Here is a 22,365-nt window from a genome sequence, read left to right on the forward strand (position 1 = left end):
CATTTCTTACGTCACGATTTTTTCCTCTGTAGTGGTGTGGATGTGACAAACGGTAGGAATACATCAGAGCAGTTTTGCGTCGCGTTCAATTTGTACTCACGAGTGAATGAGTCTTTTTCGATCAGAACCCTTGCAGGCATGTTTTAAAAAATATTTGAGTCGATTATGGTCGGTGGGGCAGCGCGCTTGCCTTGCAGGATTATTCGTGAGTTATTGGTGTTTTTGTGCTTTGATTAAACATACATTAATTGTTGTGTGATTTTAAAAGCCCTTCCTATATCGTCGTTGAGCAGAAGGCACTGCGTCGGATAAATTGTGCATACAATTTTCGAATATTGCGTAAAATTTTCACGTTGAAAAAGTCATTTCTATAGAACCGTTTATCGAAAGACACGTTGAAATTTTGGATCGTCGAGTTAATAGTGGAGCAAAATTTTCTTCTTTAGATATTAAAATAACTTTGAGTGAGTGTTCTTGTGAAAAAAAGAAAGAAAGAAAGAAAGAAAGAAAAACCTTCCCATAGCATCGGAAGGCACGTTGACAGTTTAGTTGTCAGGTGTATCGAATTACAAAACCATTTTGATTTAGCAAGAACCTTCCGTGGTGCGCGAGTGTTTTTGTGTTCAAAAAGACCTTCCCATAGCTTCGTAGCTCGGAGGGCTCGACGACGGGTGCATATGTGTTAAGTCCTTCCCATATCATCGTAGCTCGGGAGACATCGAAAAGCCAATACCTTATCCTACTAAGTCTTTTTGGATCAGGACCCTTGCTTGCATGTTTTAAAAAAATGTTTGAAAACAGCAATTTCAACAAGTTAAGAAGGGGTAGCTTGAGCCCCTTCAAAAGTGAAAAAAATCTTGCAAAATGTTTCGTTTTCATCGAAATTATTGCTTTTCTATGAGTTGAAAAAAACCTGAAAAAGAGATAAGTTCATAGATAGACTAGAATCAAACAAATTAACAAAAGCTGATAACACAACTCGACATTATTGAAGTTGATGTCAGTAAACGCCTCAGTTCATTGTTATCCGAGACTTCGTTGGTGAAGGTTGTCTGAATCAACATGACTCGTCGCGTCCCGGCGCAAAACGCCGGCAATATTGCCCTACCTGCGGCTCAAGCAGGCAAAAAAGTGGGAATTTCCAAAAGGAAGGTTGAGGCCTCAACTGATGGCCAAAAACCGGGGATTTCCAAAAGGAAGGTGCTTTTGGAAGTGACATCGAACAGCAAAAAGACGAAAAAGAGCGACGGTACTGTACCGATGGATGAGGAGGAGGAGAACTCTTCGTCGCACGAGGAGCAGCTATTGAAGAACAACAAGTTTGCTGGACTGCCTGACGAGGACCAGGTAGCGGAAGCAAAGGAGAATGAAGTGAAACAGCGAAAGGAGAAACTGCCTCCTTTTTATGTGCGACAATCAGCAGCAACGATCGACTTTCGTGCGGGGCTGGTTGAACTCATCAAGTCTGGGAAAGTCCTAGGCAACATTCGTCTGTGTCAGGACGGATTTAAGGTGCTGGTGCAATCCAGGCAGCACTATCAACTGGTCAAGGATTACTTGACCGAAAACGAGGCGGAGTACTTTACCCATGATGTCGTCATGGATAAGCCGTACAAAATCGTCGTCAGAGGTCTGTACGACATGCCAGTGGAGGAATTAGCTGCCGAGCTAAAAGTTTTGAAACTGGATGTGTTGGCCGTGCACAAAATGAGCCGACGCAACAAAGACATCAAGTACCGTGACCAGCTCTACCTGCTGCATTTGGCTAAGGGATCGACGACGCTTCCTGAGCTGAAGGCAATCCGAGCGGTTTTCAACATTATCGTGTCGTGGGAGCGATACCGACCAGTGCATCGTGACGTCACACAATGCTTCAACTGCCTGGGCTTCGGGCACGGAGGTAAGAACTGCCACCTGAAGCGTCGTTGCGCCAAATGTGGTACCGATGCGCACATCACATCCCAGTGCATCCAAGATTCGCTGGTGAAGTGCCTCAACTGCAACGGTGAGCACTCGTCAACCGACCGAAAGTGCCCCAAGAGAGCTGAGTTCGTGAAAATTCGGCAGCAAGCATCGACGAAGAATCAGCCTCAGCGTCGTAGAACTCCTCCAGCCCTGGTGGAGCAAAATTTTCCACCTCTTCAACCGCGACGCCAGGTCCCGAACTTGGCACCGTTGCCGTTGGATCCCAGGAAGAGAGCTGAGATGAATCATCCACGGCCGGGTTCCAGCCAGGAGCCGAGACCGCCACCACCGGGCTTCAGCCAGGAGCCAAGACCAACCCAAGAACCAGCAGTTGAGGAAAATGGTAATGATCTTTACACCTCAACCGAACTCCTCAATATTTTCAAACAGATGTCCGCTGCACTGCGTGGATGCAAAACCAAGACCCAGCAGATTGAAGTGCTGACCTCGTTCGTCATCCAGTATGGATCGTAGGTCCCTCAAGCTGCTGAATTGGAACGCTTGCTCCATTAGGAGGAAGAACTTAGAGCTGGTGGATTTTCTTCGCGAGAAGGAGATCGACGTAGCTGCCATCACGGAAACTCATCTGAAGCCCGGTGAAAAAGTTTATCTGCAAAACTACAAGATCGCGACGCAGCTCGATAGGACCACCTCTGGAGGAGGAGGTGTGCTTGTCGCTGTTCATCGTGATCTCAAGCCACGCCGGCTGCCACACTTTAAGCTGGACATCATCGAGGCCGTTGGAGTGGAAATTCCCACTTCGGTTGGCCCAGTACTCTTCATTGCTGCATACTGCCCACGTCAGGTGAATGCCAGAGATGGTTCAGCAGCAAAACTGAAGAGCGATATCCAGAAGCTGACACGGCGGAGCGCAAAGTACATCATCGCTGGTGACCTCAACGCGAAGCATGAAGTTTGGGGCAACAGCAGGAGGAATCGGAACGGAGTGATTCTGCACAACGATCTGCAAAACGGATACTACAACGTTGTGAGTCCGGATCGTCCAACGAGGGTGGCTCGGTCTGGGAATCACTCAATCATCGACTTCTTCATTACCAATATGGCTGAGAACGTGGCTCATCCTGAGGTGTTTGAAGAGTTGAGTTCTGATCACTATCCGGTGGTTGTGGAGGTTGGAGCTTCCGTTACTCCGCAGCGGCAACCAACCCGGAAAGATTACCACAACGTTGACTGGCAGCAGTTTCAGCAAGTGGTAGACAGCAACATCGACTATGATCAACACCCGGAAACTTCTGCTGATATTGATCGTTCGCTGGAGGTGATCCAGCAGGCTATCAACCAAGCAGAGGCTGCCAACGTTCGGGAGGTTCCTGTTAATTTTAAGGTAACTGATATTGACGTAGATACTAAACACTTGATTAGACTTAGGAATGTTTATAGGAGACAATATCAACGGACTGGGGACTATGACAAAAGATTTCAGTGAACAATTTGAACAAAATCATACAAGACCGACTTGACAATATCAGAAATCAAGAATTTTCAAAACATGTAAGCCAGCTTGGGAATTATTCAAAACCATTTTGGAAACTTTCAAAAGTTCTTAAAAACAAACCAAAGCCTATTCCTCCTCTTATTGTTGAGGATTCTCCTTTGATTACATCCGAGGAAAAGGCAAATGCACTTGGGCTTCATTTTGTTAGTTCACATAATCTTGGCGCTTCCATGACCAGCCGTAAAGAAACATCAGTTGCCAATAGTATTTCAACAATCAATGACTCTACCTTTGAATTTCCTGCAGATTCCCATGTTTCTGGTGAGGAAGTCAAAGTTGCAGTTAAACAAATGAAAAATATGAAAGCTCCTGGCTTTGATAACATTTTAATCTAGTGTTGAAAAACAGAGTGATCAGTTCTTTCAACATCTAGCCAATATTTTCAATAAATGTTTGCAACTTGGTTACTTCCCCACCAATTGGAAGCTGGGCAAAGTCATACCAATTTTGAAGCCTCAAAAGATCCAACATCGCCAACAAGTTATCGTCCCATTAGTCTTTTGAGTAGTCTGTCCAAACTCTTTGAGAAGGTCATCTATTCAAGGCTTTTGGATTTTACCAACGATAATAATATAATTTTGAATGAGCAGTTTGGCTTCCGAAAGGGACATAATACTGCTCATCAGCTTACGAGAGTAACTAAAATCATCAAGCAGAACAAGCTTGAGTCTAAATCAACTGCTATGGCTTTGTTGGATGTTGAGAAGGCTTTTGACAATGTTTGGCATGATGGTTTGATACATAAACTGTATTTATACGGTTTTCCAATGTATCTTATCAAAATTATCCAGCACTATCTTTCGGAGAGATCGTTCAGGTTTTTCTGAATGGGATTGCTTCTGGATTATTCAACATTGATGCTGGGGTTCCCCAAGGAAGTATTCTTGGCCCACTTCTGTACAATATTTTTACATCTGATTTGCCTACTCTTCCTGGTAATGGTGTGTTGTCACTTTTGCTGATGACACTGCCGTTATTTATAAGGGTAAAATAACCAGATATTTAGTTGGCCGTCTTCAGAAGGGTCTTGACGTTCTTTCCGAATACTTTGGCGACTGGAAAATTCGCATAAATGCAGCCAAAACTCAAACCATCATTTTTCCACTTTCCAAATCGGCCCGATTTGTCCCAAAGGATGATGTTTTGATTAAAATGAATGATGTTTCAATACCCTGGTCAAAGGAAGTTGTCTATTTAGGTCTCATACTTGACTCGAAACTATTGTTTCGGCAGCATGTAGATAAAATATTGAACAAGTGCAGCATTCTCATCAGGTGTTTGTATCCTTTAATTAACAGAAAATCAAAGCTATCTTTGAAAAATAAGCTAGCAGTTTACAAACAAATAATTTACCCCGTTATTGAGTATGCAGTACCTGTTTGGGAGTGTTGCGCTAGAACTCATAAATTGAAGCTCCAGCGTGTCCAAAACAAGGTACTCAAAATGGTTTTGAATGTTCCTGGCTGGACAAGATCAAGTGAGGTTCATGAATTAGCAGAAGTAAAAATGTTGGATCAGAAGATTCAAGAAAAATGTTTGAAATTCAGGGAAAAATGTGCTATATCTGAATACCCCTTGATTCAAGGATTGGTTTAGTTTATGGTAAGTTTAAGTTAGTTTTAGGTTAGGTTATGTTTTCTTAACATTTTTTTCTCCTCATTGTACCTAGTGTTACAAAAATGATAAATCATATACTTTTAAAGTTATGAAAATGAACAGTGTTTAAATCACGAAAAGCAAACTAAAGCTGAAGAGCCACAGCTGACCACTTATTATGTAAACCAAATGTAATTATTAAAAGAAAGATTCAATAAAGTATATTTAATTCAAAAAAAAAAAAAAAAAAAAAAAACGCCTCAGTTTCGTCAAGGTATGATAGATTTGAAATCCCTGAACACGCTCCAATCAACAGAATTGAATTTTAGAGAATTCTCTGCAAATAAATAAAATTGTAAAATAAATTTGCTACCCCCACACATAAACGTGGGTGCGCATTATATGATTAAACAACATTTGAAGGGTTTTGAAGCTGATAAGTTTAACGTTTGATTCATGCATAAAAATAACATTTAAAAAATGAATTGTTTTCTGCACAAATCAAAACATAACAATTATCTCTTGGAGATTTTTTGAGCACATTTATAGAAATGTATGTTGGAAGCTCAATCAGAGTTTTTAAATTGTTTTCCACAGTGGATTTGAGTCAATTTCACTCTCATCTCAAATCTCTCCCCCCAGACTCAATGGCACCCCTGATGACGGTAATCGAAGTATGCTTTCTGAAAGGATTGAGGAACCCATCGCAATCGGAAGGCATATCAAGAAATCTGGGATTGAAAACCGGAGAGTCGACTGTATTTTATGTCAAATTAGGTATCCTGTCTTTATAATTATGATTCAGACAATGTTTTGACGCAAATTTCTTTAGCTTGTAAATCATTGTGAAAAAAAGAAAAAAAATATTATTATTATTACAATCATTTTATCACAAGCAAAGTGATTTTTGTTTTGCCCTCATATATGCATCATAAAAAAATGATACATGATAATTTGTTAAAAAGTTTCAAGCATAGTTATAGTTATCAGAAAAAATAAAGAGAAGTCCATTTATTGAAATTTGATTTACAAAACATATTTATTGCAGAAATCTGTAACTTAAAATTACGAACGTTAATTAAAACTGTTTTTTTAATTGAAAAAAAAAACAAATTCAAAGAAGAATTTGATTGTTTTGCAATTGTTTTGAAATTGTGTAATGTTGTTTTTTTATTATGTATTTAATTTTTTTGTTTCTAATTTTTTATTATTTTTTTAAATATATTTTTAAAAATCGAGCAAAACCACTACTCACTGTGCTCAGCAAACCATGTCCAGCATGGTTTTCCCACTATAAAAAAGCCCCCACGACCACTAAACTAGCAGCCACACTACTCTCATCCACCACAACTTTTATGGTTTATAGCAGCTCCCCAACGCCATCGACTTGGAGTCTCTCCAACGCGGCGCACAGCTCACTTTCGTTCGGTTTCGTGATTCGCGGCCCAAACCAGTCTTGGCTCGGTATCCACTCGAATCAGCTCGATCGAGGACGCGGGGTTCGTCGTCTCGATTTGGTCGCGCGGGCGTTGAAGTCTTTTCGAGAAGAAACAAAAAACACCACATTCTACGTGTGAGTGTGTGTGTGTGTGCGTGATTGTGACAAACATCTCTGCACCTGTTGAAGCTTCCCAGCGGCCTAAGAATTACGTAAATCGCTCAGTCGACCTTTGAGCAGGTTGTGTTGCTGCAGACTCGGTTCGCTAGTTCCGACTTAGAACACGGATTAAGCTGCTTCTAGAGGCCATCATGAACCAATTTGGGGCGTTCTGTTTCGCTGTGAGTAGTGTTTTCTTGAAAAAAATTATTTAAAAAAAAGTTTTCAAACATTCCAACGATTCCAAAACCCAAACTTAATTACAGCTTAGTCGCAAAAGTAAGCCAACGAAAGTGTACCAAAAAACTTTCACGTGTTCCGTGGTGTGGTACCCCCGCATTGATTGGTGATTTATCGCGTGTTTTAGTAGCAAATACTAACAACCACTAGGAAGCAACAGCCACTATCGGCAGCAACATGATTGTGCCCGCCCAAGTTGGGTGGCACGGTTGATCGCGAATTTTCTCGGTGGCACAAATAGTGCTGTTGTTTTTAGTAAGGTTTTTTTTATGTGTTCAAGCCTTTACGTAATCAATTCGTCTGCAGCGATACCTTTGTCGGAGTGCTCCTCGTAGCGTAGACTTAAGACGTTTAAAGTTGAACGCTACGCGTAGTGTTTTGTTACACATTGAAAAATCTGTAACTGTTAACTAAAGTCTTAACTTTTAGTATGATATCTTTAGATTTATTAAAAATAAAATTAAAAAATCAATATTTTTCATTATTTTTATACTTTTTTTTACTGTGCCCAAAATCAGTAAACCATACGCGGTGTCTGTGTCTGTGGTCGATTAACAAATTTTGGAAACACCGCACAGAGAGCGGAGTGATGAAAAACGAAGATCAAAAGTGGGTCAAGACAAGCAGCGGCATTATTGGTGAACGGTCGTGGGCCTGCAGGGCGAGAGAGTAAACTCAAAAATAATTGCAGCGGGCTGGAAATAGCTGAAGGCAAAATTGATGAGAAAATTTTGAAAATTAGCAAGCTTCCGTTGATAAGAAGTTTAAAAATTACTTTGCTAGTTATTTTTAAATGAAATATTGAAAAACAGTTAGCATAACGAAACAAATGGGAAATTTAATTTTATTTCAGTAATGTTAAATACACAACAAAAAATTATCAATTGAGCTGCGTTTAAAAGGCATGGTTGTAAATTTCAAGCAAAACAATGTAAATTCAAAATGTGCTCATATCAGAGCATGTTTTCATTGGGAGTGAGCAGGATTAAAGTTTCAGAACGTGGATTACAAAAAATAGTACTCTGAACAACACAAAGTTGTTGGAACGATGTTTCTGATCGCAAAAAGTACAGATTTTATCAAATTGAGTTCTGCAAAGTTTCAGGATCATCTATAGACATTCTTACAAATTACTGAAAACAAGAATCGACCCGATTGGTTGAGTTATGCCTGAGAACCAGCGAGTTGAATTTACCGTTCAACTTTTTTAAGGGCTTGGGAGTTGGAATGTTAATGTACTTTTAAGGTTAAAATGTGTTTGGAATGTTTTTATAGAGTTTGATAATGCTAAGCAGGAAACGCTATTTGTTCACAAACTCACACTGGCCACGTAACACTGTTCTGCTTGAGTTAATGTTGTACACAGTAAAAAAAAACTTGGTAATATTACATCTGGGATGGGGTGTATCTTTAATGTCAGAAAAAATGTGTAATTTTACCTCTGAAAATGTGTAATTTTACCACTTTTCTGGTGTAATGTCACTTTTCAGTCTAAATTGAGGTAAAATTACATCATAAAAGAGGTGATATTCAACCTTCCGAAATTAAAACTTCCAAATTTACATAATGTTTTACTGTGTTTGACAGAAAATCATGAAACAAAATACAAAGTTGCTTAGTAAGATTAAAGATTGTCGTTCATAAGTAAATTGTTGACGTAACCTAAATTTGTCCAAGCATTCCCTTATAAATAGAATCCATTTTGGATTATTATTTTCCATACAACACTCCATTAAATTTTGCGGTCTGGTCATACAAAATGGGAGAACAGATTTTCTTAATGATTTGGTATCTTCGGCAACGTTATATATATTTTTATTAAACTTTTTGATTCTGGTAAAATTAATTTCCAAATTACTTATTTTTTGTGTTTAGGGGTCTAAAAAAGGCATCTTTTGTGCCATAGTTTGGGATGGTGCAAAATCTGGTATCAAAGTTATGAATTTTCGAAAAATGTGTAATTGCAAAAATCAAAACAATATTGGATGAAAGAAAAGCACCCCTGAAAAACATATTTTCGGAAAGGTTAGATTTTTTTTACAATTTTTGTATTTAGACTTTCTTGATTAGATGGGCTGAGATACAGCATCTTAAAATTTTTTTTGTAAAAAACGAGCTCTTCTCAGTGTCACTGAATAAGCTTTCATTTTTCAACCGATGTTGGTTTAATTTTTAATGTCAAAAAAGGGAACGTTTGTGAAATTCTCTGCTCATCTCAACGATTTTTTTTCATACATTAAAATCAAACCTAACATTTTTGTCTCAATTGAGTAATCTCCCTTTGGAAATTATTGACTTTGGAAATACTTAGATATTTTTCAAATAAAGACTGCAAAACTGGGCTGGAGTAAACTGCCGCTCTACGCATAATTGTCCCATGTTCAAAAAAGTGCAACTGAGAAAAACGCGATTGAAATTTTTCGACCGATTTCTGTGTTTCTACGCATAATTGTCCCGTGGGTTCCTATTCGCCCTATGTGTCCCTAATCACCCCAGTTAGCAGTTTATCACCTTTATTTGTGATTCTCTTGCTTTACAAAAGCAAAACTAAAGATTCCGTGTAAGAAAATACTTGGTGGGACAATTATGGGTAGAAGTTTAACGATGGGACAAACAGACTTGGTGTTGTTTTTAATGAGTTTCCGAACAAAGTACCAGATTTTATGTGTTTTTCTTAAAGTACACATCAAACTAAATTTAAAAATGTCATAAAGTCAAAATCAACCAAAACTGACATGGGACAATTATTCGTAGAACGGCAGTAAAATGCATTTAAAAAAACGATTTCCATTCCATGTTAATGCCACGGCTTGTAATTTCAATTTTTTCGATTGTTAAGTGATCTGAATATCGCCTATTTATGTATTTTTAAGCGGAAAAGATTTTTAATATTTTCACATTCTTTGAACGTCGGGAACATAGTTCGGTAAAAGACGCAAAAGTTCAGGATTTTTTTTCATTGGTTCATAGATATTCTGCCATTTTTTTAAAATTAGCATAACCCTTTAGCAAATTGATTCTTTTCTATCCATACTATTTAATTTCTATAAATATATTTCAAATAAAACCTGTACGTTTATGCTCCAAATATAACATGTTTAGTATGTAAAATATAAAAAATATAATATTCTTTTTTAAGATCAAAATCGAGCAAGATTACAAAAGCATTTTACAAAACATTTGAAAAATAGTTCAAACTACAACTTTGCTAAAGGAATCCATGTACGAAAAACCAAACCAATTAATTAAACTTGAGGTTGATTCCAGTGACTGTAAAAATGCATGGATCAAGTTTCCCTAAATGCATTTTTATAAACAATGCATTGTAAAAATAGTATGACAATAAATTTAACGTGAAATGCGTGAGAGTTTTATAGTTGATAAAGTAATCAAACAATAAATGCGCAAAAAATATTTTTTTGAGTAAATTTAAGAATAAATAATGCGTATCAAAACGAAGAAACAAGATCTCGTGAAGGTTTTTGAAGTACAGTACTTGTTGGGTAACTGATGCATAATATTTTCCTGATGAAATATTAATATAAAAGTTATTCAAATTCAGTTCAGGGGAATTATGTAACGAGAAAAATCTTAAATCCTCATAACTTATTTCAAGATTGTTCAGGTAAACACCAGAAACGCGACCAAAAAATAAAGTACACGAATAAGGTTCTTATTTGCTATATTGAAATGGTTGTGTACAGGACGCCAAATTATTGAATAATTTTCTGACGTAAAATAAATTTTGTAGCTTAAAATGATTTATTCACAATGCTTACTTTTCATATAATTTTAATTGTGACTTGAAATTAAATAAAAGTTTGAAACATTTTTTTTAATTATTGAACATGATTTTTGCATCTCGGTCCTTTTGGTTATTTTTGTTTTTTGACGTTTGTCTGCTTTTTAACAGGGCTACGGCCTCTTTAATCTGTTTTCTACTAAAAGTTTTAGTCAATTTCGGACAACTTTCTAGAACGAAGCTAGGCTAGGGATCAAGTGTCCCTGGGGATCAAGTCTCCTCACTCCCCCTACATTAAAAGAAAGGGGAGAGTGGGGAGACTTGATCCCCTTTTTTGTATCGCACATAACTCTGTCAATTTCTCACAAAACTATGATCTTTTTGCATGAATTGAAAGCTGAAACATTCAACTATGTTTGGCTGATAAGGGTATTTCATCAGATAAACTCTTCGAATCATGCCAAGCGTTTTAAAAAAATAATTTAAACCGGCATTTTCAAAATGTTGGGGGTAAATTGATCCCCCTTTCAACATTTTGAAGAAATCTTAAGCAAAATGTTTCTTATTCATCCAAACTTTTAATTTCCTATAAGTTACAGCAATTTCACATTGAACCTGTACGTTTGTGTTCAAAATATAACAAGTTTAGCATGCAAAATATTTAAAAACTTAAAATTTTCTTTTTTAGACCTAAATTGAGCATGTTTACTAAAGCTGGTAATTTTTGTTTATAAAACTTTTGAAAAATGGTTCAAACTGCAGTAAGTTATGTACAACTATACTAAAGGAAACTATGTACGAAAACCCAGCCCAATTATTTAATCTTGAGGCTGATTCCAGTGACTGTAAAAATGCAGGGATCAAGTCTCCCTAAACGCACTTTTTTAAACAATTGATTGTAAAAATAGCATGACGATAAATTTAACGTCAAATGCGTAAGGGTTTTGGAGTTGATATGTTTATCAAACAATGCATGCATAAAAAATATTTTTTTGAATAATTTTTGAGTGTTTTCTATACTTATCAAACCAAAGAAAAAAGATCTCTTGTGTGGAATCCCGATATTTACCGACGAGAATCCCCAACACCGGTCTTGGCTGTTCGACTGTTGTTTGAGGAGGAAGGACCGTGTGTCGTGTTTACTCACCTCACCTGACAGTTGAGCGCTGTCAAATGCAGAATCCAGCTCTGCGCCAAAGCAATAATATAAAGGGTCAGACGCACCACCACACATCCTCCCTCCTCTCCAAAAAAAGAGAAAAACCTAAGGGATTTCAACATTTCCGACACTCGTTTGCCCTGGCTTGTGTGAAATTTACCATTTGGCTGTACTAGTCCAAAACCCAGATACCGGCGTGAAATTTTTTCTTTTTTTTTTACCTTTCTACTCTTTAACCAACTCATTATTATTTCAAACCTTGGTTCAAACTCAGAACCACTGAAAATCAAGTCCAAGGTCTGAGCGATTGGAGCCTTGATGTTGAACAATTTATCATTGTTCGCTTCCTCGAAGGCACCCACCGCATGGCATTCCAGAATGTGTATTGCCCAAGGTATTGCCAGCAAATGTCAGAACTTTCATTGCAATACAAAAAGCGACCCAAACAAGAACAGAAAATAAAAAACGCGCAGTATGTGACTTTACAGCGCACATCCGCCGTAGTGCGATGCTGATTTGCCACTTATCTTTCGCTTTACATAACTGCCCTGGCGATCTCTTTTAATAGATTTCTACTCGGTTGTAGGTGTTCGATGGCTTGAATGGTGAGGCAATCCAAACACTCTCCATACACCACTATACACTTCGGGACTCGAGTTGACGATCCTTGGATCAGCGAATCTACCGAAGCAGTTTGATCTTGCCCCTCTTTTGTCCATTTACCGGAGAGAGAACTGCTACACCTGGAATGACCTAACAACCCACATTACCTCTGCTGGCACTGTATCATTAGCTTGGCCTGTTGCACGACTCTCCGCCAACAACCTCAGTTCATGGGTGCATGTCTCTTATTTAGGGATTCATTCTCCGCCGCCACACCCCGTCCACAAATAAGCCGCCGAAGATGGTCATTAACACCGGCGCTCAAAGACGTCGACGCCGTACACCTCTCGTACCCGGAGAGGACGACCGGTCCCATCAGCGACCTGTACGTGGAACTACTCGTATGTAAAGAGAACTTCTGGGACTCAGGCTCTTGCGCCGACAACACAAACTCATCGAAATCGTCCCCGTCGATCGCAACGCTTGGTTCAATGCGAGCCCTAGGGGACTCGGCTCCTCTTGCGAACAGGCTCCGTATCTCTGCCACATTCACGTTTAATCCAACCTTCTCCGCTTCGAACAAGCGTACGCATTCACAATCACTTTGAGCGTTCTGTCGTTTGGGAAACAGAACTAACTGGTTGGACATGCTGAAGATCATGTCTCTTATCCTGAAACCAGCCTGTCAACTTCCAGCGCTATACTGAAAGAGGCAAGAGACTCCTTCGCCCTGTTGTAGCTCCACAAGTGAAGTGAACGAGTCCGACTCCGTGCCGATATCCTCTCACAGCACTGAGCTCTATCCATCATTATCTTGATTTGTCTGATCAGCTTCCAAGGAAACTCGTATTGTCCATTATTGTAATTGCTCTCCGCGATCGACTGAACGCGGCCTTGATGTTGATGAACAGGTGGTGCGGTGACCTAACAACCTAATCTCTACATAAGGCTGGAACCGACATTCATCCGACAGAAAACACGATCAAACAAATCTTGCCATAAAAAAAATGCCAAACCGGGGACGGCTGGGAATGAACCCAGGCAAGTTGCCGAACATAGACTATACCGAAGCAGACCTGAGCGTGGTCGAATTGTTGGAACCCAAACGTGTCAAAAAGATCGGCAACGCCCTGAGAACCACCCTGAGAGCAACAATGGTTGCTGCACACAGAGATCCACTACTACGCCTTACAAAACACAGTCTGTCGAATTTGTACACCGTCATTTTCACTCCAGCCCACCGCCAACTCAGTTGTCTTCTTGGGCCAAGTCTAGCCCGAACACCAACATTCAGCTGAAATCGATATTTTCCCGTACATAAGTCCATCATCTCAAGAAACACCGTTCCACCCGCAACAGGGCCAATCACGCAAATGCCTCCGTCCAACTGACATCCCATATTGCATTCGGACTCATCTCAGTCTTTCGCATTTGGTTCAATCTTACGGATATCTCGTATCCGCCTTGGGCTTGCGGACATCCCATCTCGCTTTCAGTCTAGTCTTGCGGACATCCCATCTCGCATTCTTATTCGCTTCAGCTTTCGGACATCTCATCTCGCATGTTGCTCTATCTTGCGGACATCCCATCTCGCATTCGCTTCAGTTTAGCGGACATCCCATCTCACATGTTTTTCTATCTTGCGGACATCCCATCTCGCACTCGCTTTAGTATGGCGGACATCCCATCTCGCATATTGCTCCATCTTGCGGACATCCCATCTCGCATGTTGCTTCATCTTGCGGACATCCCATCTCACATTCGTACTCGCTACAGCTTGCGGACATCTCGCATGTGGTTCAATCCTGCGGACATCCCATCTCGCATGTTGATCTATCTTGCGGACATCCCATCTCGCACTCGCCTCTGTTTGGCGGACATCCCATCTCGCATGTTGTATTCGCTTCAGCTTGCGGACATTTCGCATTTGGTTCAATCTTGCGGACATCCCATCTCGCATCAATCTCGTAGACATAATTCCTCGTATTGGCTTCAATCTTGCTAACATCATCTCTCGTATAGAATTCTGCTGAACAATGCAACTATGAAAAGAAAAAAATAACAATTAAGCAAGTCAGGAAACACTCTTGAAACTTTTATGAAAACACTCGTTGCATATTCGTGTGTACAAACCTTACGACTCTTCTCCACAAAACTCTGTAAATGGTAATCAACACTCTTAAAGAACACCATACATTTGCATTACTTCTAGATTCTTGCGAAATAGACTTTTCCAGCCCACATTAGAACTCGCGAATATAAAATTGGAACCTTCATTCGTTCCAGATTCGTCAACACTGACCTTGAAAGCCCTGCTACACAAACACACCTGAGCACACCTTAGGAATCAAATCTACGAACTTATCCGAACAGAATATTAAAGTACTCTGTACCTGCCTTCGCTCCGGACTCGTGTGCACAGACTTTACTGGCTCACTTCAAGGAAACATGCGGGAGTAAAAACTCTTACAACACGCCTGGCACTTTCATTTACTTTGCATTCATAAGAACCTTGCGAGAAACCGCAACACGAACTTGTGTGATCAGACCATAAAAGTCCCGCACAGAACCCAGCACTCACCTTCTACTCGAAATCCCACCAAAAACACACTGCACTGTTTTGTCCTGTGCTGGGGATTCTCGTCCGGTTCCTTCTGGTTCTGCTTTGCTTGCCATCTGTTTTAAATGGCAAACCTGGCAGGATCGCCAATGTGGAATCCCGATATTTACCGACGAGAATCCCCAACACCGGTCTTGGCTGTTCGACTGTTGTTTGAGGAGGAAGGACCGTGTGTCGTGTTTACTCACCTCACCTGACAGTTGAGCGCTGTCAAATGCAGAATCCAGCTCTGCGCCAAAGCAATAATATAAAGGGTCAGACGCACCACCACACATCTTGGAAGTTTTTTGCAGCACTTCTTACAAAAATGTGTTTAACTCAGTCTAACCATTTTTTTAATTTTTTTCTTTGTTTTCTACAATGAGTTTTAGTCAATTTCGCACAACTTTCTAGAACAAAGCTAATTGTTTTACCCACATGCTGACGAGATACAGGGTTGGGATCAAGTCTCCTCACTCTCTCCTATTTAAAAAAAGCAAAGCAAAATGAGCAATCCACTTTAACGACCCCCGGGTCTTTTGTGGGCTCTGTTGTAAGTTTCTGCTTATTTCTAGGCGTCCGAAGCATGTGTGGTGAGTCACCCAAAACCTCTTTTACGCAAATGGACCGATGTTTTACTTCCCTATCCGATAGAAGGCCAGGAGGATAAGGCGGGAATCTAACCCGCGCCCTATAGCAACTTAGGGATCGACAGCCGAAGCCGCTAACCACCGCGCCACGAGTCCCTAAAAACCATAAAACATTTTAACACAATATTCAATAAAAAATAGCTATGAATCTTCATTTGCTGACTCGATTTATTTGAACATGATTGAGTGAATTATTTTTTGCTGTTTGTTAATTTTTTGTCAATTGTACATATGTACACTTTTCACAATTCGATTCAATAATTAAGGAATGCCACAATTAGTATTCAAACACTACGTTTTTGTTTCACTTCGCACTAAATTTGTCGCCACGAAAACTAGCCCAGCTCGGGACGACCTTTGAGTGTGCAAAACGTGCGTGGTGTCACGTAGATCAGCCGCGTGGACACTTTCGGTTGCGGGCAATTTTTGAAATCCAAACCGGTTTCACCACATTGCGATGGTGCGCGATGCTACGATATTGAAATGTGATTGACCTTGAACCAATAAACGGCTTGAAACCTCATAATTAATTCAGTAATATTTGTTTTCCTTCACAGGTTCTGGCGTTCCTGTTGGCACTTCTCACGCAAACCGCCGAATCTACGCTGCAACCAAAGGCCCCCAACTTCCAGTACTTTGAGCGGTAAGATTCAATTAGTTTTGGAGTGTTAAATCAAATTTAAGTAATTTGTTATATTTTAGGCCAAAGTACCGATATCCGTACTATGACGAAAACGGCCGAGGCAAGTTGCTCTACGGTTACGGAGGACCCGAATTGTACCAGTACAAGAGTTACTCGCCACTGGATGGAATCCACTAGCTTTAATCGCTACAAATTATTGTGTAAATAAAGTTAAAATAAAGATATAAATTAAGTGTGATGGTGATGATCGCAAAACCTCTGGCGATCGTCGCCGTGGCCGGAGCGAAGCAATTTCTAGAACTTTACCCTATTTCAGTGTTGGACCACGTGGACTAACCTAAAACTTTCCACAGAAGAAATAAAACAAGGTTGTTATATTTTATTACATTTATTTCGCTTATCCATTAAACAAAAGAAATGACCCCCCGGCAGAAAGACCTCCCTCCTAAACCCTTCTCTTTTGAGTGGAAATGTAAAGCACGTTATTTCCCCGGATGAACGCATCGCCGTATTTGTTCTTCAGCTGACCGTTCACGTACTCCTCCGTCTGATCCAGCGCGATGTTCATGTATCCGTCCAGGCAAGCTAGCACCCCGCGGTAATCTACGCCACTGTTCAGCTTGACCACCACCGGACGGCCGTGGATTTGGTTGATGAACTGAGACAGGGCTTCCTTGCGCGACATATTTTGACCGGGATGCTGACCCAACAAGGGAGGGAAATGGTTGTTGAAACTATTATGTGAATAAATGTGAATATTTGAATACTTACAACTATATTTTACTAAAAATACGAGCGATGAGTCGAAAATGCTGACCAAAACTGTTCAAAAACGTTTAGTAAACAATTTTTCCGGGATTCCTCCTGTCAAAACAAAAATTTAGCCGCCTGCGGCTAACCTAGGTGGCAAATTTAGAGAGCGTTCTATTATTACGTTACGCAAAGAATTGAATTTTCAGACACCCTTCCTCCCCACATAACAAAATTTCCATACAAATTTTAATATTTTTTATGGAGCGTAAAACAGCCTACGACAGCCCCCCCCCCCTCCCCCAGCTGCGTTACGTAATAAAAGAACATTCCCTTAGTGTTGAAAAAGAGAAAGTACACCTTCACTGGAACAAACGCAGTTCTGGGTTTAAAAAGTAAGCACGCTCAAAATCAATCAACTTCCAATCTGACAGATGTTCAATTTATTCATTTCTGAGAATTTTAGAATTTAAGAATTTCTAGAATTTAAGAATTTTATAATTTAAGAATTTCTAGAATTTAAGAATTTTATAATTTTATAATTTTATAATTTTAAAATTTAAAAATTTAAAAATTTTATAATTTTATAATTTTAAAATTTAAAAATTTTATAATTTTAGAATTTCAGAATTTCAGAATTTTAGAATTTTAGAATTTTAGAATTTTAGAATTTTAGAATTTTAGAATTTTAGAATTTTAGAATTTTAGAATTTTAGAATTTTAGAATTTTAGAATTTTAGAATTTTAGAATTTTAGAATTTTAGAATTTTAGAATTTTAGAATTTTGAATTTAGAATTTTAGAATTTTAGAATTTTAGAATTTTAGAATTTGAATTTTAGAATTTTGAATTTTAGAATTTTAGAATTTTAGAATTTTAGAATTTTGAATTTTTAGAATTTTAGAATTTTAGAATTTTAGAATTTTAGAATTTTAGAATTTTAGAATTTTAGAATTTTAGAATTTTAGAATTTAGAATTTTAGAATTTTAGAACTTTTGAACTTAGAATTTTAGAACTTTTAGAATTTTAGAATTTTAGAACTTTTAGAATTTTAGAATTTTAGAATTTTAGAACCTTAGAACTTTAGAATTAGAATTTTAGAACCTTTTTAGAACTTAGAATTTTAGAATTTTAATTTTAGAATTTTAATTTTAGAACCTTTTAGAATTTTAGAATTTTAGAATTTTAGAATTTTAGAATTTTAGAATTTTAGAATTTAGAATTTAGAATTTTAGAATTTTAGAATTTTGAATTTTGAATTTTAGAATTTTAGAATTTTAGAATTTTAGAATTTTAGAATTTTAGAATTTTAGAATTTTAAATTTAGAATTTTAGAATTTTAAATTTAGAATTTTAGAACTTTTAGAATTTTAGAATTTTAGAATTTTAGAATTTTAGAATTTTAGAATTTTAACCTTAGAATTTTAGAATTTTAGAACCTTAGAATTTTAGAATTTTAGAACTTTAGAATTTTAAATTTTAGAATTTTAATTTTAGAATTTTAGAATTTTAGAATTTTAGAATTTTAGAATTTTAGAATTTTGAATTTTAGAATTTTAGAATTTTAGAATTTTAGAATTTTAGAATTTTAGAATTTTAGAATTTTAGAATTTTAATTTTAGAATCTTTAGAATTTTAGAATTTTAGAATTTTAGAATTTTAGAATTTAGAATTTTAGAATTTTAGAATTTAAATTTTAGAATTTTAGAATTTTAGAATTTTAGAATTTTAGAATTTTAGAATTTTAGAATTTTAGAATTTTAGAATTTTAGAACCTTTTAGAACCTTTTGAATTTTAGAATTTTAGAATTTTAGAATTTAGAATTTTAGAATTTTAGAATTTTAGAATTTTAGAATTTTAGAATTTTAGAATTTTAGAATTTTAGAATTTTAGAATTTTAGAATTTTAGAATTTTAGAATTTTAGAATTTTAGAATTTTAGAATTTTAGAATTTTAGAATTTTAGAATTTTAGAATTTTAAATTTTAGAATTTTAGAATTTTAGAATTTTAGAATTTTAGAATTTTAGAATTTTAGAATTTTAGAATTTTAGAATTTTAGAATTTTAGAATTTTAGAATTTTAGAATTTTAGAATTTTAGAATTTTAGAATTTTAGAATTTTAGAATTTTAGAATTTTTAAAATTTAGAATTTTTAAAATTTAGAATTTTAGAATTTGTTAAACTGTTCGCGTCAACAGAAATATAAAGTCGATTTTCATGAAAAACGACAAAAAAATCGTTGTCGTGCGTGTCGAGCTATTGTCGGGCGATTCGTACGATGCAAGACATTCTTCAGTCAGGGACGTGTCACCGACCAACTTCACCACCAGGGTTCATCGATTCAACTGTCATTTCGATTTCGCATGTTTTTCTCGACGAAGTGACGCATCGCATCGACTATCAAAAAAAAAGCAAAGTGAAGTTTGAAGAAAGAAAAGTTTTTCGTCTTGCAAATAAATCGCAAAATTCTGGTCCAACTTTGCGATTTTCAGTGCGTGAAGCGCCAGTGAAGTAAGGTAATTGTTGTGTTGCATTGAAATGTTGACTTTGTCGCTGAATTTACGTAAATTAGCGCGTGTTTGGACGTAAATTAAATTTTGCGTTTTCCCACCAGGAAGACCTTGGATCGCGACAGTCGCAGCAACAACTAAATCGCCACAGAATGAGCTTCTTCGGCAAGATTTTCTCCGGCAAAAAGGGCGAACCGGCGCCTACGCCCAGCGAGGCCATCCAGAAGCTGCGCGACATCGAAAATATGCTCACCAAAAAGCAGGAATTTCTGGAGAAAAAGATCGAAGTCGAGCTGGACACGGCGCGGAAGAATGGAACCAAAAATAAGAGAGGTACGGGGTGTGAAGGGGGGAGAGTTTGGGACGAACAGGTGGGACACTTTTGCTGGAAGGAAGAATATCAAATTTTTGCTCAAGGTTCGAGTTGAGTGTGATAGTGCGAAAGATTGTTTCAATTTTGGTCAAGCTTGATTAAGCTTTTTGGGGAGGTGACTCATAACTCTCGGTTGTATTAACTCTTGTCAACAGCCGCCCTGCAGGCCCTCAAGCGGAAGAAGCGCTACGAAAAGCAGCTGACCCAGATCGATGGCACGCTGTCCACGATCGAGATGCAGCGGGAGGCGCTGGAGAACGCCAACACCAACACGGCGGTGCTGACGACGATGAAGAACGCGGCGGACGCGCTCAAGTCGGCCCACAAGAACATGAACGTTGACGACGTCCACGACATGATGGACGACATTGCGGAGCAGAACGACATGGCGAACGAAATCTCCACCGCCATCTCGTCGGCGGTCGGATTCGGCCAGGACGTCGACGACGAAGAGCTCGAGAAGGAGCTGGAGGAGCTCGAGCAGGAAGAGCTGGACAAGGAGCTGCTCGGCGTGCAGCCGGAGACGGACCAGCTGCCGGACGTGCCATCCACGGATCTGCCCAGCAAGGCGAAAGAGAAGGAGAAAAAGAAGGGTGAGTTGGTCACGATTTTTCATCTGTTTCTTCATTCATTCATGCTTTGTCCTTCCCAACTCAGCTGTCACCGAAGACGACGAGGATCCGGACATGAAGGAGCTGATGTCGTGGGCGAACTAAGGAGAATCCCTAACTGACCTTTACTTTGCTTTACACCCTGTCCCCCCCTTTCGCATGCTCGCAAATCCTCGGAGCTGTGCTGCGCCGCATCTCTCTCACGGACAAGGCTAGCTTCAGAAACAAATGCACTTAAAATAACACCATATTGTATGTAAAAATGGTATATCAACGATGATGGTTAACAACAACCTATTTCCAAAAAAACTAAAAGAAAAACCATAATAAACCGGTGAGATTAGTCTGGATCGAAATAAGGTAGTAATCGTGTTATTTCTGGTAGAGAATATTCTGACTTGTGTGTGCATCCTGCAGTTCGGTTTGTCTTATATACTTTGTTTGAAAAAAAAAACAATGATTTTTTCCAGCTTTTCACTAAGGAGAAACGAAACGTTCAGTAAACTAACCCTTAAATCAATGCAAATACTAGTGATGAGGGGGAAGGTGATTGTGCATCAAAATTGAAGCAAGATAATGTAGTGAGTTCTGAAATTTATATATATTTTTTGTTGATAAAATAAGTTCTAATAATAAATAATAAAAAAATGGATTTGCGTTGACTATGTCATACAATGAAAGAATGCCTTTTAATGAAATTGAAATGCAACAACTTCTACCAACATTGAAAAAAAAAAATCATAATTTTCTTTGAACGATTTGCATTCTAATGCACAGTGGTCCAGATCGCAAAATTAAGTGGAAAATGGATTTTCCGAAAAATGGTGACGTTTTGGAGCTTTGGTGTCTTCAGAAGAGTTGTTGCAAATGGAAAGGGGCAACTTTTGGTTTGGTTCAAAATTAGGGTGGTTCACGATTAGGGTGATTTTGAAAATCTAACTTTTCAGGAATATTTTTGGGAATTTTTTTGTCTTCTAGAAAGTTGATGGGCTTGCCAATCAAGCAACTGTCGAAGACACTAAAATTTTATCTCGTAATCTACGCCTTCTATGACCAAATTTATAAAAGCATCTGAGCAAACCTTCAAAATCAGATTTTGAACGTGGCAATTCAGGGTTAACTTTTAGAGAAAAGATATTCGGAGCACTTTTAGAGCTCTACAAAACAAACATTTTCATTTTTGACATGTCAATTTGGACTTAAGGGTCAAAGTTACAGCCATTTTAAGGTAAAAAGATGCAAATTTAAAACTTAAATATCTCAAAATGGCGCAAGCCAAATTTTGAGCACTAGGTTGCATTTGAAAGAAGAGATCTAGCACTACAAACGCTGAAAAATCTCAGGGTGTTTTTCTTTAAACTTGAGATATCTTCATTTGAAAAGTCTAATTTTCAAGGGAAAACCATATGGGACCACCCTAACGAAATTCGAAAATTGTCCAAATATATGTTTCTCCATGTAATTTTGCCCGCTAAATCTGAATCTGCCCTCAGAATTGAGCCAAAATATCAACAAATCGATTTTTGGTCATATTTTGGGTTTAAATGATAATTTTACATGGAAACCCAAAATATGACCAAAAATCGATTTGTTGACATTTTGGCTCAATTCTGAGGGCAGATTCAGATTCAGCGGGCAAAATTACATGGAGAAACATATATTTGGACAATTTTCGAATTTCGTTAGGGTGGTCCCATATGGTTTTCCCTTGAAAATTAGACTTTTTCAAATGAAGATATCTCAAGTTTAAAGAAAAACACCCCTGAGATTTTTTCAGCGTTTGTAGTGCTAGATCTCTTCTTTCAAATG

At 38.0% G+C, this 22,365-nt stretch overlaps 3 protein-coding genes across 4 annotated transcripts; 2 read left to right on the forward strand and 1 right to left on the reverse strand.

Annotated features, from left to right (window-relative positions):
• The first annotated feature begins 6,459 nt into the window (after window positions 1–6,459).
• LOC6048516 lies at window positions 6,460–16,697 on the forward strand. Its single transcript, XM_038262552.1, has 3 exons — window positions 6,460–6,856; window positions 16,225–16,310; window positions 16,370–16,697. Exons 1-3 carry the CDS (start codon window positions 6,827–6,829, stop codon window positions 16,485–16,487), a joined length of 234 nt encoding a protein of 77 aa, XP_038118480.1. The 5' UTR covers window positions 6,460–6,826; the 3' UTR covers window positions 16,488–16,697.
• LOC6048515 (U6 snRNA-associated Sm-like protein LSm6) lies at window positions 16,683–17,214 on the reverse strand. Its single transcript, XM_001865390.2, has 2 exons — window positions 17,082–17,214; window positions 16,683–17,010 (listed from the first exon to the last, which is right to left on the reverse strand). Exon 2 carries the CDS (start codon window positions 16,993–16,995, stop codon window positions 16,756–16,758), a length of 240 nt encoding a protein of 79 aa, XP_001865425.1. The 5' UTR covers window positions 16,996–17,010; window positions 17,082–17,214; the 3' UTR covers window positions 16,683–16,755.
• A 2,218-nt stretch (window positions 17,215–19,432) lies between these two features.
• LOC6048523 (charged multivesicular body protein 4b) lies at window positions 19,433–21,204 on the forward strand. 2 transcript variants are annotated; one of them, XM_038264910.1, is made up of 4 exons: window positions 19,433–19,578; window positions 19,677–19,905; window positions 20,101–20,538; window positions 20,603–21,204. In XM_038264910.1, exons 2-4 carry the CDS (start codon window positions 19,725–19,727, stop codon window positions 20,659–20,661), a joined length of 678 nt encoding a protein of 225 aa, XP_038120838.1. In that variant the 5' UTR covers window positions 19,433–19,578; window positions 19,677–19,724; the 3' UTR covers window positions 20,662–21,204. The 2 variants fall into 2 exon arrangements, with proteins under 2 accessions (XP_038120838.1, XP_038120839.1); XM_038264911.1 differs by having other exon boundaries at window positions 19,681–19,905.
• The last annotated feature ends 1,161 nt before the right edge of the window (window positions 21,205–22,365 follow it).

This window comes from Culex quinquefasciatus, chromosome 3, assembly GCF_015732765.1.
Source record: "Culex quinquefasciatus strain JHB chromosome 3, VPISU_Cqui_1.0_pri_paternal, whole genome shotgun sequence".
Classification (NCBI taxonomy): domain Eukaryota; kingdom Metazoa; phylum Arthropoda; class Insecta; order Diptera; family Culicidae; genus Culex; species Culex quinquefasciatus.

Bases quoted from the DNA above. Each gene is read 5' to 3' on its own strand.
- LOC6048516 (XM_038262552.1), top strand. From the start codon at position 6,827: ATGAACCAATTTGGGGCGTTCTGTTTCGCT. The intron at 6,857-16,224 runs GTGAGTAGTGTT...TTTCCTTCACAG, and splicing joins TTGGGGCGTTCTGTTTCGCT to GTTCTGGCGTTCCTGTTGGC. The intron at 16,311-16,369 runs GTAAGATTCAAT...GTTATATTTTAG, and splicing joins AACTTCCAGTACTTTGAGCG to GCCAAAGTACCGATATCCGT.
- LOC6048523 (XM_038264910.1), top strand. From the start codon at position 19,725: ATGAGCTTCTTCGGCAAGATTTTCTCCGGCAAAAAGGGCGAACCGGCG. The intron at 19,906-20,100 runs GTACGGGGTGTG...TCTTGTCAACAG, and splicing joins TGGAACCAAAAATAAGAGAG to CCGCCCTGCAGGCCCTCAAG. The intron at 20,539-20,602 runs GTGAGTTGGTCA...TTCCCAACTCAG, and splicing joins AGAGAAGGAGAAAAAGAAGG to CTGTCACCGAAGACGACGAG.
- LOC6048515 (XM_001865390.2), bottom strand. From the start codon at position 16,995: ATGTCGCGCAAGGAAGCCCTGTCTCAGTTCATCAACCAAATCCACGGC.